Source organism: Corvus cornix, chromosome 5 (genome assembly GCF_000738735.6).
Source record: "Corvus cornix cornix isolate S_Up_H32 chromosome 5, ASM73873v5, whole genome shotgun sequence".
Classification (NCBI taxonomy): Eukaryota; Metazoa; Chordata; class Aves; order Passeriformes; family Corvidae; genus Corvus; species Corvus cornix.
Window position 1 is genome coordinate 41,504,897 of NC_046335.1, and position 19,895 is coordinate 41,524,791.

Genomic DNA, 19,895 nt, shown 5'->3' on the forward strand with positions numbered 1-19,895 from the left:
TTTACTTTACCTTAGTGTATTCTGAGTCTAAATCATTTTTCAAAAAGTTTTTGGCTGAGAACATTGTACTGTCACAAGAGTCCTGAGAAGGAAGAAAGCAAGCTTTATAACTGGAAAGTAATTCTTTTGGATGACATTTTTAGAAATACTATTTTCAAATCCATGCAACTGGGAGAAAGGTTCCTCCACCTATCTTTAAGTTAAAGAATGGAACCTAACTGCATATTTACCATTCTAAACATGCTGCCCTTTGCATCTGACTGCAACAGCAGAAACAGCTGAACATCAGCACAAGAAATTTGTAAGTTGCTGTGGTCTCTAGTGAAAAATCTTTAGGTGTCATGGGAACACCACCAGGCTCAAGAGTTTTCAAATCTCAGTTTTGCACACACCCACTTTGAGAACTCAGTAAGAGTGCCTGTAGCATTCAGGAACAAATTTCTACCAACAGGAAAAATGTCCCTGCAGAAAGGTCTCCTGAGGAGCTCTGAGCTGGAATCTCCTCTGCTCAAAGCCATTTCCTGCTGTCTTGGCAAGCAGGAGGTTGCAATTTGCTGCCATCTGCCTAGCTGACTTTTTGGGGGAGGAGGTGGGGGAAGGAAGGAAGGACCCACAAGTTCCCAGCTGACAAAGAAACTTGACCTCTAGGCCAACTGTTCCCCTTGCAGCCAGTACACACAGGACAGGCTGGGGAATGATGCCATATGCCTTCTCCTCACTGTCAACCAGATTTGGATACAGTGAAGCTGACATGTGAGAGGAAGCAGAATACAGTACAGAATACAGTACAGTACAGAATACAAAAGGAGTGCTGGGGGATAGAACATTTCTCCTATAAATCATTTCATTTCTGGGGAGCAAAACCTGGTCTTTTCCCAAATCAAAGGAAGTAACAAAACTAAACCAAAATTTGCTAACATTACAAATTGAAACCAAGAAAGGAAGTGAAAAACTGCTCTGCCACAACAGTATCAGCCTCCAAGGTCCTGCCATTAGTTATGTGCCATAGATTCACTGAATTCAAATGAGTTGCAATTTCCATAGGCTGAGGTTTGGTGGTTTAAAAGATTCCAATTCATCCCCATCTCCTAATCTTTCTTGCAGCCTGGCTGCTCTTAACACAGTGAAAACAAATGGACCTTGTATGAACTGATACAGGCAAAAGCGTTGCCTTCTCAGAATACCTTGAGAAATTAGCACTGTCCCTTGGTTAAGGAAAACCACTCTCCATCAGGACTGCTAAACCTGGACACACATACAGGGATGTGCACAAAGCTCCAGTGACCCAAAGAAAGTAAACATGAAAGTAAGTGTCTGCCTCCTTCTACTCTGATTCCCATGAAATACATCATAGAACCTAGAGAAAAGATTCAAATGCAAGGAAATAACATTAAATACCTGCCAAAAACATTTCTGTACAAACTGGGATGAAAGTGAAGACATCATTAGATAACAAAGGTAAGTTTTCTAAAAATATTAATTCATTTTAGGAGAATAACGTACGGTGATTTAGGTAGAGAAGCTGCTTCTAGGAAATTATTCTGCCTAATTTCAGACCACAGGGAGTGAAATGGCTCAACAGTTGTGTCCTTGATGTCATCAATAACATTAAAACAGGCATAACTGAGTATTAATAACTTGACTGTTCCCATCAAGTAAGAATTTAAACCACAACAAATGCTGGCTAAGAAAAGACAGATTTTTCTCAACACCAATTTATTCTTACAGTGAAAAGGGACATTAGCTTGCTGAACAATGGTAACATGTTACAAGGCACAGGGTATTTACCTGTGTTTAGATCCTACTGCAGGCAGACAGTGAAGATAGACCAAACCTATGATTTGATCCAGTACAGTGATGCTGTTTAGCTGCAGTGAGAATTTAACCACATAGGCAGCACTCCTGACTTCACATCCACACTACAGTCACCAGCCCACTGCTTCCCAGCAGCAGGTAAGTCACAGCAGGCAAACTTGAAGGATTTCAGTAAGTCAGCCTGGAATCTGAGGTGCTGACTACTGATCTGCAACAGCAGAGGCTCAAGAGAGAACCCTCCGAGTGACAGTCTTTAAAGCAATATGCACTGATCCAGGAACAGGGTTGTCAGGTGTCTCTGTTGCTTGCCTTTGCCTTGTCCTCCTTGTCCTGTCTACACGGATAAACAGCATAAAGTCTGACCACAGAGTGCATGGCAGAAGAGAGCCTTGACCCTCTGTTCCACTAGACACCAGTATAATTCAAGTAGTTATTTAAATTATGAAACTGATTGGTTAATTGGAAAAGGCTCTGCAACCTACAGATAAAAAGCAGTGCACTACCCTTTGGTGAAATGAGTAATTTCACCAATACCCAGAGATCATCAACAAGTGCAGCTTTCTAATTTCTGTACAGACACATCAGCTTTACATCAAAGAAGCCCATCTTGTTATTACTTCCAACACAGATCATGACCTGGGAGTAAAGGAGAGACAAGACAAGGCACAAAACTATCTGCTCACTGAATCTGTCTGCTCCAGTTGGGACCTCTCAAATCTTTCACGTGCTTTGTGCTCTTTTAAGAAGAATCACTGTTCACCAAGGTAAAGCCTGTGATTTAGTATCATCTAGTAACATATAATTTCTGTCCACATAATACAGGCAGCTTCTGATTGCCAAAGATCTTCGTAATATCAACTCTTTTCCCCATCACTTCAAGGAACCGTGTTCCTGTAAGGCTTCCTTTAAATCTGTAGCAATCTAAGGCTGTAGATCTGCTGTGGGTGTATATCCACCAATGTCCAAAGTTGCTCTTCACTTCCAAACTCCATCAGGTTCTGGATAAATGATCCTAAATGTCAAGTTTATCCGTTCATCTCTAGAATGATATTCCTTAGGCACTCGATGCTGTAAGTGGTATTGGGGGGAAAAAAAAACAAACCATGAGCTTGTGCATTTAAAATACAGGTAATCAAACAATGAATAAAACCTTCATTTCCTGTGATGGCTTCTTATTCATATTTCTGAACACTTAGGTAAGGTAAAAACATCATGTTCTGACTGCTCAGGGACACTGAAAACAAAGAGTCTTTGTATATTACTGTGGACTTCTGAAATTAAGTTACAACTTTTTGATATTCCAAGTTTTTATATTGATTCTGCTCTTTCCACTGCAGGCTGCAACCTTCACTGTTGAACTTTAATGCTGGAACATCCGAGCTGACTCCTCCTGCATCACTTGGTACATGACAGCAAACCCACTGTTTCTGTGGGTGCTCTGAAATTCTGAGGCAGAAAGCAACACTAATGCCTTGGAAAACAGTTGTGCCACTGGAAACAGAATGTCCCATACATTCATGGGAGTGCTGCAGCACATCTGGAAAACTGCATTGCAAGTAAAGCACATAAACAGTGTCAAGGAGTTCTTACCTGCCAATCCTCCTGGGTAGCTCCTTCCATTATCAACAGAGTCCCGTGATCAAGTGGGATTCTAAGTCTTTCTACGTAAGTATAGTCTCCATCCTCTTCCTAAAAAGAAACATTAGACACTGAAGAAGCAGGCACGTGCATTTGTTAGGAAACCAGTCCTCTAGAGCAGAGCTTACAAAGCCTGTGAGGGGGGAGGAGGAGGCTCTTACAAGACCAAGAAGTCTAAGCAAACCTCTCTGTATCTGTATTTCACATAAAGTCCAGGAGCCGAGCATTTGAATGATGAAAGAAGCCATTGTATCTCACTGCCTGGACGACACAGGTAAAGTTCAACAACCAGTTCCTGCATTTAGCACAAAATTCTGGAGTGAGGTTGCAAACCTTTTGGAAACGTCTTAAAATAAACAGTTCTGTGTGGAGACATTCTACAATAGCTATCCTAGATTCCAACAGTTAACTACTTCATCAAAAGTAACATCTTCCTGCTATTCTGAATCTGTCTTGTTACAACATTACATGCTGCTATGGCACTAGCTGCTGGAAGAAGAGCTTTTCCTATTAAAAAAAAATTTAAAATCTTCCTTTCCTATAATACCTTGTAAAACAAGTTGTCTTAAACTTTATAACCACTAAGCAAAACAGAATGCTAGAATAAAAGGCAAATAATTTACAAACTTTTGTTAAGCTTTCAGATTATGTACAACTATTTTAAAACTCAAATATCACAACTAGACATAGTGACACCCCAGCAGTGGTGTCACACGTGCCACATCAGTGGGAACAGCAACTCTCTATTGCTTTGCACTATCCTTTCCAACTTTAAATCAGATTCATACACTGCTAAGTCAAGTGTGTAGTAGTGCAACTTGAACGAGGTATGTCCTTTTAAAAGTTCATGGCTTGCTGAAAAGCTCAAAATAATGAGGTAGAGTAACAAATATTGGGAAAATTATGTCCTAAACGGAGTTTGATTTTCAGAAAACCAGCTGGGACTGTGTGTGTGTTTATAAATAAGATGCAGACAGAAAGAGGACTGCACCTTCTAAAATGCAAAAGAGCTTGGTTGGTATCAAGTCAGTATTAGGAAACACTTTCTTATCTTCAGCTGAAAAAAGGGAAAAATTTCAAAAACAGGTATTATAAACATGACTGCTGATGAAAAGCAGAGAAATACCACTGCAAACTTACTTCTTATTTCAGAGGATTACATCATTTCACTTTGTGGATGGACAACAGTGTGCTTATTTTTATCTCTTGCTCATCTTAATTAAAAAGGAATTCCGGTAAGATAAAGATTTAGGAGAAAACATCCTTTTCAAAAGCCAGTATGTAAAAACAGCAATTACTTTCTGGTTTAAATGGGACATCTCCGAGCTCCATTTTACTTAGAAAAAGAGATTTTTATGTCAATTTACTTTGGAAAGCCAATGCAGACAAAAAGTTTTTACTTTCTTACATGTCATTACTAACACTGTCAATCAAAGCTCATTTCAGAACTTTTATTCCTAGCGCTGATGTCAGACATACAGAAAGCTCACTTGACTTTCAGAGGCCAAGAAGTTTATGAAGGAAATTTATTTTTGACATCTACAGTGGAAAAGACTTTCTGGTAACAAACATGGAAAGAAGTGCATCAGGTGACTTCTTTATGTTCACTTTGTAACTCTACACACGTACTACAAAACTAGGTACAGCAAAGCAACTGTTACGCTTTTTAATATACTAGAATTATCCTAAATTTGAGTTACACATTTAATACCATCCAAGCTTTATACTATCCAAGTACACTGGTTAAACCTTTTTTCAAAATCCTTCATTACAATAACTACAATTAATAAGTCAGGAAAGCTCAGTGTGAGTTGATAGGAAGCTGTGAATACAAAATCTGTAAGAACTCCTGGACTCCATCAAGGCTGTTTTCTTGAAATGCTATCAAAATCAAAAAGAGAAAAGATCTAGTATAAATCCATATAAATCACCCAAGTTTGTTTCTTAAGTCTCAGGAAAGTTTATTGCTATAGTAGTACGAAATGGTTTCTGGACAGTGTAGAGGAATCTTCCATTATAAGGAACACTAAATGGAAACATGCTGTAGAAGAATGTATAAATAATAATGCAGTTATACAGGCAAATGATGCAAAATCATTTTCAATGGCAAAAGTCAGCATCTTTCATGGAGAATGCTGGCTTTTAGTCTTCTGCTTCACCTATTCACCTATTACCAAGAGAATTACCCTTACAAAAGTTCAAATCTTGTATTTTTCAGATTTCATCTAAATTGTATCCCTATTTTCCAGTTTACTTCTCTAGCACCAGCTGTGTAAACACCCTCCTCCACAACAAAGTAGTCTCATCTATCAATACTGCTGCATTTTAACATGTTTATTCTCACTGTCTCTGACAAAATCCTCACTGCAGTTCTTTTCTCTACAGATTCATTAATAATGAATACCAGTTATACTGCCCTTTCCTCACATAATGCACTGGCCTGCCTACACAGGCCTATCTTTGAACTCCTTCAGTCCTTCTGCATCTGAGCACTCCCTTCCTCCTCTCAGCTTGTCTACAGCTTCTCAAGTCCTGCCAATACTGGTGGACAACACCTCTTCCTCCTCTGCAGCCACCACTGTCTGTGAGTCTCCTTCATGCCAATCTAAAAGTCCAACCCTCTTCATCTTGATCTGAATCTTCTACCATGCTCCACATATCCCCACATTCATCTTCAATTAGGTCTGTTAAAACACAAGGGGTTATTTTTCTGCTGTTTCCAGAAGTACTAGGAGATCCTTACCTTCTGCTAGAAAAAAGGACAGTGCTTCAGTGATTCATTTGAAGGACAGCCCCATCTGAAGGCTGATTCTTAGAATCACAAATATCCTGCTACTATCTAACAGGCGTGAAGCTCCCTCCCTTCCCAGCAGCCACCGGTTTCCTCGGTTACAGGTGGAAGAAGAGCAAGCTGACACTTGGCTTTCTAACGCTTTCCACAGTTCACACAGCCATTCACTGGACAACCACCCACCTGGTCCCTATGGCACCCACACCTCTGCCACAGGGCACCTCCCAGTGGAACATGGGAGCTTAGTGGGACATCAGGTGTCACCCTTCCCTGCCATACTAACATTCCCCACTCAGCTTCCAGGAGGACACAATCAGATAACCTGGCACTGTCTCAGAGCAGAGCAGTGACAAGCAATAGTGAAAAACGGTGGTGAGGCTGTATTGGAAACACCCATCCCACAGAGTGAAATCACTTCCTCTAGACTGGGAGGATAAAGTCGTGTCCAAGTGGGAATGGAGCTTGAGGCTGTGTGGGGAATGGGAGGAGGCGACAGTGCCACAGTGGTGACACTTATGCTACAGGTAAGCACAAGAGCACTCATTGCCTCAACCAATAGCTTGTGAACTGTGTATGAATCACAGCTCTAAAGCAAAGCATTTTTCTCCTGGTTCCAGTGTAGGCAGGAGCTACAATGATGGGGGCAGGGAGAACAAGGAAGCAGGAGCAAGGTTAAAGTAATTTACTGGAACCAGAAGAAAAAAATAGAAGAAACCAGATCACTGTAGACTTTGAACTATGAAGTAGGTATCCAAAAAACCTTAGAAACCATTTAAAGCAAAGGAAAAATATCAGCTGCTATCATGTAACTGGTCCAAATAAACAGAAAAGGCTGTATTTAGAAAAAATAATGCTTAAAAAGAAAAATTCCAGCAGGCAAAATAAAACAGTTTCTGGCGTCATGTTAATTCCCATGAAGTCTCCTTATTCCAGTGAGGAATTTACACCTGAAATGTATTTGCAGCTTTTTTTACATGCACTGGGCTGAAATTCTGGTACGAATTATTTCTACTTATCCACAAAGGATGCTTGTTTAAGCAGATACAAATAGTCCATGCATGTCTCTACACTCTTTTACCCTCTATTATATGATGAACACTTACCCAGTACAGTGATCAACAGAAAGTAAAACAGAGGACTGAACCTTTCTCTCCCCTCACCCTAGAACAATTTTCAGGATAATAAAAAAACCACTTAAACCTAAGTAACTTCTTTTCATTTTTGACAAGTGAAAAAAGATTTCAGATTGTGTGATTGCTTCAGAGTGATGTACATAAACACTATCAAATTACTAACAGATAGTTGTCAAAATTCACATAAACATGCACAAAAACCCAACCCATCAACACTACTGGTCATCTTTTCAGTTACAGAAACAGGATTTTATTCACTATCAGCTTCATCCACATTTCAAGATATAATCTAGAAGATATTTGTAGAGATACCAACATGAACTGAAGTCTCTGAAGGCTCTGATCTAGTACTCTTCAACTGCCCTCACATGTGGTACACAGTGTTTTGTACGCAGTACATGATCCCACACAAGAAACCACTTTTTTTCCCCAGTACCATTTATCCACAGTGACGTTCTACATCTCTCATCTTGTATGTTCATTTTATCTTTCATCTCAAAATCCTTAAAAGTATTCACAAGAACAGAGAGAAACAAAGGCCTTTGAAACCCTAGAATCTGAAATAGCAGAATGTTGGCCCTCAAAGAGGTTTAATTTTGAGAGGAAAAGGATTTGCTTTCTATTTCCCTCCTCAATGAAGACTAACTCTGGAAAACCCAATGTACTGATACTGGCAGACTGCAAACCAGGGAGAGCCTGAATGCCTGTGATGACTGTTAATCTGAATTCCTTTTCCCTAGATTACATTCCTCTTCCTGTAACTTGCTTTTTAACAAAAGAATGACCAAATTTCCAAGATCTACAATCAGTTTTAACTTTCTCTTAATGAAAGAGAGAATGCTACAGTACAATAGAGTATGAAAATTAATTCTTTGGTGGTACAGCCTGAAAGGTTGTAATTTCCATCAGAGCCTCTTGTAACTCCCACTTGCCAAAGCATCTATTGTCATAGGATGCTCTCAGGAAACTGCAGGCTTTGGCAATGTGCAAAGAATACGTAATGTGTGCCATGTAATTATTAAGTATGAGTTCCCTTAGGCACAGGACACACTTAATAGCAACTATTTCAAAGATCTGCACGAGGGCATTCTACCTCAGAAAAAAAGGTATGTCACACTTGCAAAAGGAATACACTTCACAGGTAGCAAGACTCAGCTAGTCAGAAATAATCAGGTTGAAGGTGCTAAAGAAAACAAATGAGGAGAGCTTGAGGGATACATCTATAGAAAACCATCCATCCCTGGAAGAAAAGGGAAGAAATCGTGCAGTACAGATCAAACAAGGCAGCCAAGTATGAATGGCACAGACTGAATTCCCCCTTTGGTAATAGTGGGTGTCTTTTCAGAAACTCTATAAAAAAGGCATCTTACTCAAGAACTAGGACTGATTTTTAAGAAAGAACCTGCAAAGTTCATACTGAAGTTTAAGTGTATTTTGTTCTAATTCATCAATGGGGAATACAGGCACTTCTAAAATGAATCCAAGCATCATTTACAGTTTTCTACAGGAATAAACTTTCCAGCTGACATTTTATTATAAACACAGCATCAGGGATACTTACTCATGCTATGCTCACTGACATAACAGACTGGTTATGTGATCTAATGCTCAGGGACCAAGGTTAAACTCACTTCAGGCAACAAAGAATTTACAAATTGGAGAACTGGTGAAAAATACAAACTATTTGTTTTCTGGCTCAATTTCTGACCTTTGCTGTCCAAGACTAGGTGACCCAAGGTGACTCTTGATGGGCAGACTTCAGTATGGCAGCACAGAGTTTCCCTGTTGGCTGGTAATTACCACCTCTGCTTTCTGCACTACCTACTCCAAATAAATAGCAACACAAGCAGATAGCAAACATCTTTCCAAAGTTGTCAAAGACTGCACAAGCAGAAAATTCATCTGAAATAGGACACCCTAAAATAAGGCCTGTATTCTCAACACAGGTGAATCCTTTACTTGGATAAATACAAACTGTAAAGTTTAAGCTGGCTTGCAAACGCCGCATTCCCAAGTATTTTATCCAGAAAGAGTATTCACTATTGAATCACCAATTAACTCCTGAAAGGATATTCCACACATCTCCTTATGAAAGCAGAGGATCTCTGTTTAGTCTGTGAGTATGATGTGACAGTTTCCATGGTACTTTATGGAGAAGAAATGAGCTTCTTCCCTTTGTTCACTGCCCCTCAATCTGAATACACACATGTCAAAATGTGAACATTGTTAAGAGGATTTTTACTTACAAGAGCGGTCAGAACTACTCTTCATCCCACGTACACTCTGCATTACATAACGTTGGCCTGAGTTTAAGAAAATGGTAGCAAATCTTTGATTCATTTGCACGGTGTAAGTCCACTTCCAGCACCACTGAACTCATTTTAAGTACCAGGAAGGGCCCTTATTTGGGCAGAAGACTGCCCAGGTTCCAATTTCACTGCAGCACTACACTACACTGCTGCACATTATTAGAGTGGTCCCATCCCCATCCTCAGGGTGTCACAGTCAATTCAAGAGATTTCTTGATCCCTACACTTACTCCACAGAACTTCAGAAGTTGTGCTTTCAGAGAAAACAACAAACATGTAAGTAGCTCTAAGACTCTCTCAGTACGATATGAACACTCACAGGGGAAGGTTTCTTCCTCATCTCAAAGGTCCGAGTAGCACCGAAGCTGAGTGAGGCAATGACAGGATTTTTTCCCAGCGATGGCTCGTCATCGCTGTGCCAGTCCACACTGTCCTTCTCATTTCGGTAGAGGTTGCAGAGCAGAGAGTTGAAAGTGTAGCCAGTGAGCTCCTCAATGCGCTCCTTCAGCATGGTCAGCAGAGGATGCCACTGCAATCAGCACAGAGGGGGAGGGTAAATGCCACGAACACAGGCCAAGGGCAGGTAATGCAAGACAGAAGGCGAAAACTACTAAGAAACAAAATATACTGCACTTTAATCACAATAAAATTAAAATCAAACAAATGACTCACAGCAATCCTGATGATATCTTTAGCAGAGTGGAGGAATGGGCTGGGCTTTCTGCAAAATATGCACACGTTACCCATCGCTCAATACTAAATCATCTCTTAAAACTCTGAAGCCAAGCTGCCTTTCATACTAATGGAGGCAATCAGTGACTAAATGACACTGCTCTCAATTGCCTGCAGCTGCTGACAGAGAACAAGAGGAAAGGTTGGCCTAACGTGGCCCTCTGTCCGCACTCTGTTAGCACAGCTTGTTGAGCTCAACTCATCACCTCTTGGGGTTTTGACTCTGACACTGTAACTTTCCAGTGGGTCACAAAACCAATGTCACTGGCCCTGGATTTCATCCTTCCCTTTGCTAACATCTTGCTGAGCCCACAGCTGAGGGAAGCTCTGCACTTCCCATTACAACTCAGTCCAGTTATTTACTGTTATAAACTTACACCACGACTTTCATCTGTCAAGAGTGCTTTTAAGAACTACACAAATACATAAAGAAAATTTAAAAAGCCAAAGCAATGTAGGGCAGAATTTTTGCCCATTATATAAGCAGAAACAGAGATCAAGAGAGGATAAGAAACTGATTCCAAATCTCCCAGTGCACCACCAGCAGAAGAAGCAACAGACATACTAGAAATATTTTCTAGTATCCACCTCTATAAACAAGGCTGCACTACCCCCTTTCCAAGCTTCCCCAAGTTTAACAGGTATTTAACTTATTGGTTGCTCTGCAGGAGCCTCAACATACCATCCTTCTCTATTGGGGTGTTTCTAGCTAAGGCACATCTTCAACAATTAAGCATCATGTGAGTAATTAATTCTAGATAAACATAGCTTGCAGCTATGGGACATGTAGGGAAAGCAGTAATACCACCCAAACCCTCCCCCCAAAAAAAGTTTGCTTGCAACTGGGCTGCCTGAATGTGCAGAAGAGTTCAACAAGAATTATTGAAAGCACTTTTCGGTGACCAAGCAGGACTAGATTTCTTCAACTCCCATCACAGATGTATTACTAAAATGTTACCATATGGTGAATTTTACAATGTAGTTGGAAGACCACTACAAACCTGCAGCAATGGAAGTAGTTTTGTTGAAACATTACTGCGTCCCCAACTCTATCACTGCTTACAAAGAAACATTTTATGATACCAAAACTCATTTAAGCACAAACACTGGATTATATCTATATTATATATGCAAACTAGTCTGGATTATATCTATATTATAGATGCAATCACACCGATTTTTACCAAACAAAAAAGGAGGGACACAAAGCTAATTACTCCTACAGATCAAGTGTTTAAGGCAGTAATCAGTTTTGGTTAAGCTGTGCACGAAGTTACATTTTACTCAGGACATTTTTGTGATAGGAATTCTATTCTACAGGTAAGGACTGTGCTCTTTACACCATCCCCTGCTTCTTCTAAGCTGCAGGTACTCCCACTTGCAAAGCTGAGTGAAATGTCCACATGCAGTGTACTCATAGATCTGCCTACGGGCAGCTTCCAGACAGGGAAGGGCTGGCTTCCAGCTGTGCAACTTCTCCAGTGCAACTCACTTTCTGCTTGAGTTTCTTCCTCTCAGTAAAAATCAGAATTATTCAGGAATAAAAGACAGAACCAGCATGAGTGACTCATTTAGGCCTTGTACCTTTGGATGAGAGAAACAAGCCAGTGGCCCAATGAGCGCTAACTCACAACTTGATGCAAACTGAAACCAAACCTTGAATTCAGGGTACATGGGCTCTATCCAATCTCTGAGTAGCAACAGGTTTCACAACAGGCAGTTCTGAACTGGATTTAAATCATTAGTGTACAACAGAATGATTCTGTGAAGGCACTTCCAATCCCTAAAGCCATTCAGCTTTCAGAAAAGCCCATTTAAAATAATATTTCACAAATGAGTACCAAAGAAAAGCCTGGTTTTCCACTATGAGTTCTGTAGGTTATAGAATTTTTAACTACAGTATTTTTGAGACTACAAAATCTTTGCAACTCATCGTGTTAAATAGCACCTTTTCAACTCTTCCTAAACTGAGCTCTGCTAGATGGTATCCCACTTTGGCAGCACTTCTGGGACTTGGGACACTTTTCCCTCATGCTATCCAGCTTTCAACAGTGACACCTAATTACTGCCATGGAAATTTTAAACAAAGCAATACCAAGAGACAGACTGCTGGGACAACAGGCTGAGAAAGAGAGAGAGACGGAGAGAAAACAGGAACAAAACATCACTGAGTCACTCAGAAGGTTTTTAACTCTTCCAAAACAGTGTGGGAAATTATATGCTACAATCTGGAATTGCTGAGCAGATGAGTTGCATGTGTGATTTTCATAGCATCCACACAGGAATCAAAATATGCCTAAACTCTCATTTAAGCAGTATGGAACCTAAGTGTTTCTGAAAGTAGCTATTTCAGTAATTGGTACTACTATATCTTTACAACAAAAACTCAGTACAACTGTGTGCAGCGCAATCTGCCATATAAAGATCCTTGCAGTCAGTCACACAGAGCAATTCAGAGTTTTGTCCAAAGCTACAATGACCCAAAGCAAAACTTTGAACTCTATAGTACTAACTTCCTTTTAGCAACATTTAGCAACTAAATCATGCTCCTCTCAGTCAACTCACTCAAAGTGTATTTTATAAAACTGAGCACACTCCAGTAGAATCTGCTGCTGATCATAAATTAAATGTTAACAGATACTCTAGATAACTAGAGGACAGAGGGAACTTTTATCCGTTGATCTCTGCAAAGGATTTCTCTGTAGACAATAATAAAACACATACATGTAAACATACATGTAAACATATACATACATTTGGATTTGGCTCCATTGTTATTCTGGAGTATGTGTAAGGAAGCTCCCCATACCAGGATGTAAGCCGTGGTTCCTCAAAAGATACTTCTGAAAAAAAGCAAAACCAGAAAGACTTTCTCAGTTGCCTTATCAAAGGATCTGAAAATGGAAAGATGATGCAATTCTGCCAAGAAACTTGATCAAAAAGATTGTCCATTCCCTTAAAGTTAATAAGGAGCCCCTTAAAATCCTCAGCTTTACATAATGAACGCAAATGAAGGAATGAAATTATTCAAAATTAGGTGCGCATCTGCAGGTGAAATTACCTTGCCAAAATCCTGGAAACACATCCATTTTCTTACCCCTATGCCAGACAGAGCAGGGACTGGATGAGTTAAAGACAGCAGATGAAACTGAAATTTTATTTATACATCTGGCTTGTTTTACATTCACCTGGTTCTAGTGCCCAGTACGCTGGCATAAGTTGCAAGATACAAGTGGCTCCACTGGAAAGGGTGAAGTAGAAAGGACTGTAACATCCATGGGACATTACAGAAACAAAATGTAGCAAGGCTGCACACAATATATTGTCAAATATGTGTGTGCTGTGTGGTATAACACAAAACATCAGGTTAAAAATACTTTCAGCTTCTGAAAAGACTATCTTGGCAAGTATTTCTCATGCTTGGCACGTTAACATTCTGCATTATACCATCCCCTTTATTGCCAACCAAGGAACACACATGGTGAAGACATTTTCCAGCCCCATCTAGTAACTACTCTAATACATTATCTTACATCAGTTCCTGACTAAAAGTGGAATTTAGCTAGAACAGGTGCCCCTTAGTGAACAAATCCAGAATAGCAGCCTCTTCTCCTACTGCATACTGGAAGTAATAAGTAAAGCCAAAGCAAAGGAACATGCAGCTGCTGGGATTTTAAATAAAAGAGGCAAAAAATACACCTCATGGAAGAAACCTCCAAGAACACAATTCTTGCAGCATTGCTGGGAGACTGTATGAAGGGATGGTGACCAGACTTAATCTTAAAATGAGTGAAAAAAAGAACTGGAGATGACAGAAGAGACCAAGATTCCAAGATTTTTAAGACAGGCAATTTTAATTTGGAAAGATCGCACTTAGTTGGCAATAGTAACATGGTATTAGAAATTGAAAAGTAAGCTGCAGTAGTCTTCAGATATGCATGGAAAACCTGCATGGAAACTTGAAGAAGTGGCAACACTGAAAATGAAAACCAATTCTAAACAATGCACAGACTCTGTTATGGAACTGACCCGTGAATGACCTGAAAAGGTGCTCTGCACACTCCTTACCCTGTCTGATGTGAGTTCGCTGACCCCAGGGTATGTCTTGGAGGAGTTGCTCAAACATCCAGTCTGCTTGTTCTGAGTCAACAAAGCCAGGAATCAAATGAATCCTAAAGATGAAAAAGGTAGAGAAATGTATATTCCTTCCATTTTTCTTTATCTGCTTTGGGAAAATATTTTCATTTCCAGGATTCCCAAAGGAGCTAAAAATGGCTGTAATGCATCGTATCAAAAGTCAAAGCCCAGTATCCTGCTTCTGACCACAGCCAAAAGCAGGTGTGAAGGAAAGAAAAGAAGAGCTCCTGTTGAGTCTTACCCTCACCAAACGTATGTAATTGCTTTTCAAAACTTATGAAAACATATGACAACCAACAATATACCATGAATTCCAGAATCAGCCACATGCTGTTAAAAATGGCATCCTTCTGCTTCTTATTAACTTCACACCTGACAAATCAGATAGCCCTGATTATGGTAATACAATCAACATAAGTAAATAATTGCCCCTTATTCACCATCTCCACATCACTTAAAATTTGATAGCCCTTTATCCCTACTGCCATTGCTATTCCCCTTTTGAAGCATAAGGAAAAAGTATTTAGCATAAGGACAGCATTTAATGTCTCCTATTTTTTCATTTCCATATGTAAATTTAATATTTTGATTGGACTAACAGTCATACAAGGATTAGAGCCACTGCAGTCGGCTGCAGAGTACGAATGATGCTAAAAGCAGTTTATTCTCTCAAGCGTTCCATGCCCCAAAGATGTAACAATAAGAGTATATAGTAAAGGTGTTAAATAAAGATGCAAATCTGATTATTAGCTTTCCAGAAATATATATATTCCATCAGTGTACTACGAAAAGAAACTCCAAAAAATGCAGGATAACCCAGCTGGCTGGGTATCTCGTCTCTTTCCAGCTGGTCAAAGCTTTTACTTTTCAAAATGCTTTAAAAATTTGTTTGCATCTTTAGAAGAACCTAAGATGAAAGCACAAAAATGAAATAATACAATATTCAGAAGAAATTAACTCAAACACACAAAAAATTACTATGTCCTTGGCATTTTTTCCACTAATAATAAAAATCTATCAAATTCAGAAGAAGAGGATTAGTATCGATATTGCAGCTAAGCCAGCAAGGTAAAATGTATTTTAGTTAGTAGGAATCACAGAACAACCAGGTTTTGTTTTGAAGTGTCCTGAAGCTGAAATAAGTAAGGCATGGCATATAAGCAGAAGGGACAATCCTGAAGTTACCACGATTGCATAAAGTTAAATGTTTTTATTAGAGTGATTTAAAACAATTCCAATTTACAGCTACAGGTTTTGGGCCACTCTTTAACTGTACAACACAGACATCACACACTTGCTAACACAGGAATACTGATCCAAATTTGCAGCAGCAAGTCACTGTGAATCGTGACAGAAATGAACACAGCCCCTTGTCCTTATTCTGGGAAGAGCACTGGATACAGTACATACCAGATGTCAGGAGGTTTATTTTTCTTCTGTTCAGTGCTGCTCAGAACCACCTAAGTCCCTGCTATCTAACACTCAAAAGTATTTCCAGAAGTACTTTAAACAGATGATGCACAGAAGAGCAGTGTGCAGCTGCTAAAGTCAAAACCCTCTGCAGAGACTGGACTTCAGAAAGCTGAGTATCACCACATCACTCTGCAAAAGCAAATAATGCTTCCTCCACTTACCTAGAAATGCCAGTTGGTCCCTTGCTGAGCTCATACACACCAGGCTTGCTGAGGATGTAGAAAGGAAAGTCATCAGGAAGACAAGCAAGAAATTAGACCGAGCAGCACAGACTAGAATTGCTGTAGGCCTGGACTAGGGAAAGTTTTCTTTAAAAAAGAAAAGAAAGTTTAAAAAGGGAAGAAATAATGTCCTGGACATAAAGGTCAGAGTAAGACAGCAAGGTGTGCTGCAGAAGCAAATGAGTTTGTGTGTGTGTCCTGTCCCTCCTTCCACCAAAGGCTCAGTACACAGTTTTAGAGCTCTTAGAAAAAATTAAAGAGATGCCACAGGGAATCTAAAGGAGACAACCATACATGACTGCACTCAGATCACTATGTTTGGATTTATAAGTACACTGAGGAAGAAAATTCTACCAAGTTAGCCAAACTGAAGCAAGCTGGATTTTCAATATCTCTAACTCCACCATACACCACCACACTTTGTCATGCTTCATGCCAAAGTTATCCTGAGAAGATCCCCATTTCAACACAAAGGGTAAGTAACATACAAATACCCAGCTTCGCTATGACACTATCGGCTACTTCTCTGAGCCCTGAAAGAAGCTGCCAGACCAGCTATATTTCTGGTATATTCCAGAGTAATTTCCAGCACAGTTTACACTAGGACTGTCCCAGGAAAACGTACACTGCTAACCAAAGGAGACAGGCTGGCAGTTGTGCTAAACCAGAATGTCCAACTGATTATGATTACTGGCTTCCCAGCTACACCAAAGGCATAAAAACCAGCTAACAGACTTGGACTCTCCTCATAATACACTCAACTCATGATAAAAGGCTTAAAAGCCACAATTTCTACTCTTATCAACCATGATGACAGAAAAAGTGCACAGAGAAGTCAGCAGGGTACTCACTCTATCACACCTGCCTCAGGAACTCTGCGCTCCACCTGAAAGGTAACAAGACAGTACATGGTGAATATTAAAGTACCTGGCACTCTCTAGTCACACAGAACTCATGGTCATCTCTAGTGACTCTGGGAAGCCACACACTGATAAAGCCTGAAAAAAAATCACACCTCAGGGCAAGAGGGAAGTAGTAACAGTTCACCCACGCCCTCCTCACCCCAGAAACTCTCAAACACAGCTACCATTGCAGGCTGGTTTTTAGCCACCAACTGCCCCCTAAAGGACATTGATTTCTAAATTATTTGCATTATTACAGTACTCGCTATTTATCAACTTCAATCAAGAAAATTCTTACCTTTATGTTGATAAAAACACCCTTATGTAAGTAAAAATTTAGTGCAACCCTAAGAAGCATGAACAAACCCTAGGCCTCAGTCAAATGAGCAAAACACAAGAGAGATCAGACATAGCAGGAGCTTACACTGTAAAGCTGTCTGCACAGCTGAGATAGCTGTACTTTGTTAAAAGACAAACAGAGTAGTTTAATCCAGCCTTGGCTATCATTCTGGTTGTCTCAGGGATTTATGCTTCTCTTCTCTGTGCTCAGTGGAGTTCTGATTTCAAAGGAGTTACTGCACTGAGCCAACAAGAGCATCAAAATATAGTATTATATAGATAGCAGGTTTCTGCCACAGAGAAAAGAGAATCTTCCCAGACCATCTTCAGCACTTCCAAGCCAAGATGATAGCCTTTGAAATAAGTCTAGCTTAGAAAGAAGTGCTCATGATTATTTTTTCTCCCCAAGCAAGGAAGTGCCCCAACTCTGCATAGAGCACAATATCCTTCATCAGCTGATGGGACATGAAGTCTATAAAACAAATCCCATGCCCTTCCCCTGTAGCAAGTAAGACAGATATCCCATAACCTTCTGTTTGCCATATATGCCAAACAGTTGCAAACTCTGCTTAGTAAAAGCTCCAAGTTCAGTTTAGGTGAATTTTTTATTGTTTTGAAACAATGGACTATATTTATATATTCTATATAAATGTACTTTAGTCTCATTTAAACAATGGACTATATTATCCTTTCTCTCATTTGAAGTTTAATAACAGATGAGATTCTGCTAGTTACCAGGAAATTTTTACCTCTGATGGCTTTTCAAAGACAAACTGCTTTTGAGTATGATCTTTCTGCCTCCATGCTGGTCTGGCACCTGCAGGGGCAAGGCTGTTGGCCACAGGTGCCTTAGGTGCTAAAGCAGAGAGAGAAAGAAGAAAGGATCACATGAACTGAATATCACTGTAAAAAAAATTGCTCCATGCAGCTAAGCTGCTTCCCTCTCGATTCCTTTTCTTAGGGAAAAAAAAAAAAAAAAAAGAGAGAGAAAAAGACTTTTATTAAAACAGGATTTTTAAACCAGGGAGAAAGTGGAAGAGCAACTCAGGCACACCACTTCAGGTGTTTTATTTACACATGCAAACAGGCTTTAAAATGGACCTGAAACACAAAGTCTTCACTCTGTGTAATTCAAACAATGGGGAAAATAATGGGTTTTTAAATCCCCTTAGAAAAAGGAGGAATGCAATGCACCTGTGACAGAAAATTTTGAGGCCACATACACAAGTCAAAATAGTTGGCTATTTTTTCATTATTAAAAAATCAGCTTGGCTAGGACACTCAGTCTGCAGAGATATGGGAGCTTGATGGAAACTGTAATCAGGTGAGTGGAACATGTTTTGAGGATGTTCACAAAAACAAACCAGTCTCTCTTGCAAGACTGGAGACCTTCAAAGTGCTCCTCTTCCTCTGCACTCCTTGGTTACAATGTCTCCTAAAAAACCTTTGATGTTAACTGCATCCCTTTCCACTACTTCTCTTTATTTTACAATGTTTCCACCGTGAAAAGATAAACGAAGGCACATAACGCGTTTTATGAATAAAAAGCGGCTGATTGTTCTTACAGAAGTCAGCTCCACCAAACACTATTGGTGTCATTCAAGCTGCCCAGAGATGCGAACGACACGCTCACCTCAATGTGCTCATTAGCAACACATCCATACCCTGCGTTCTGCATCCAAAATCGCCGCACCTGCGGCACACGCGCAAATTTTACTTAAAAACCGGGTTCGAACACCTGCAGCTCAGTTACCGACGGCAACGGGGGAAACGGGGCCAGCCCTCGGGCCGAGCAGCGCGGTCGGAAAGCGCAGCCCGAGCCCAGCCCCGCTGCCCGCCCCGTGGTGCCCAGGACGGCAGTGGAGAAATGCCCGCCGCCGGCAAGGAAGGGAAGGGCAGTTCCCGGCCGGGGTGCCGCACGCCGCGGCCAGGCGGCTGTGGGCGCTCCTTACCTGCGGGCCGCGCCGCTGGGGCCCCGGCCCAGCCGCCCTGCACCCGGGCCCGCTGCCGCCTCTCCGCCATGCCCGGCCCGGCCCCGCCCGCCTCCGCCCCGGGCCTGCGCCTGGGCCCGGCTGTGGGGCCGCAGCTCCGCCCGCCGGCCGCGCACGCAGCGGCAGAGCTTTAGTTAAAGGTGCCCCGGGAAGGCAGCAGCGGCCACCTCGCCTCCCACCCTGCGTGTCCCATTCCAGCAGGGGTGAGAGTGCACTCCAGGTGTTGCATGGCGCCGGTAACAAAAGCATTTTTGGAAGCAGCGGTGCAAAGGGACGGGATTGATGCCACCAGAAACCTCCTCCTGTTTTCTGACAGGTGCCCAGGATAGTCCCAAGGACGTGGACAGCTATTAAACATTACCTCAATCACCGAGGTGAACAGACACTCGAAGTCGAGGCAATTTAGGTTGAAGT

The 19,895-nt window shown here is 40.9% G+C and overlaps 1 protein-coding gene across 1 annotated transcript; it reads right to left on the reverse strand.

Moving 5' to 3' along the window:
• Window positions 1–1,678: 1,678 nt before the first annotated feature.
• Window positions 1,679–19,517, reverse strand: ALKBH3 (alkB homolog 3, alpha-ketoglutarate dependent dioxygenase). The gene is made up of 9 exons (XM_039552817.1): window positions 19,443–19,517; window positions 18,240–18,346; window positions 17,101–17,135; window positions 16,190–16,237; window positions 14,487–14,590; window positions 13,173–13,261; window positions 10,006–10,215; window positions 3,406–3,504; window positions 1,679–2,883 (listed from the first exon to the last, which is right to left on the reverse strand). Exons 1-9 carry the CDS (start codon window positions 19,510–19,512, stop codon window positions 2,791–2,793), a joined length of 855 nt encoding a protein of 284 aa, XP_039408751.1. The 5' UTR covers window positions 19,513–19,517; the 3' UTR covers window positions 1,679–2,790.
• Between the last annotated feature and the right edge of the window lie 378 nt (window positions 19,518–19,895).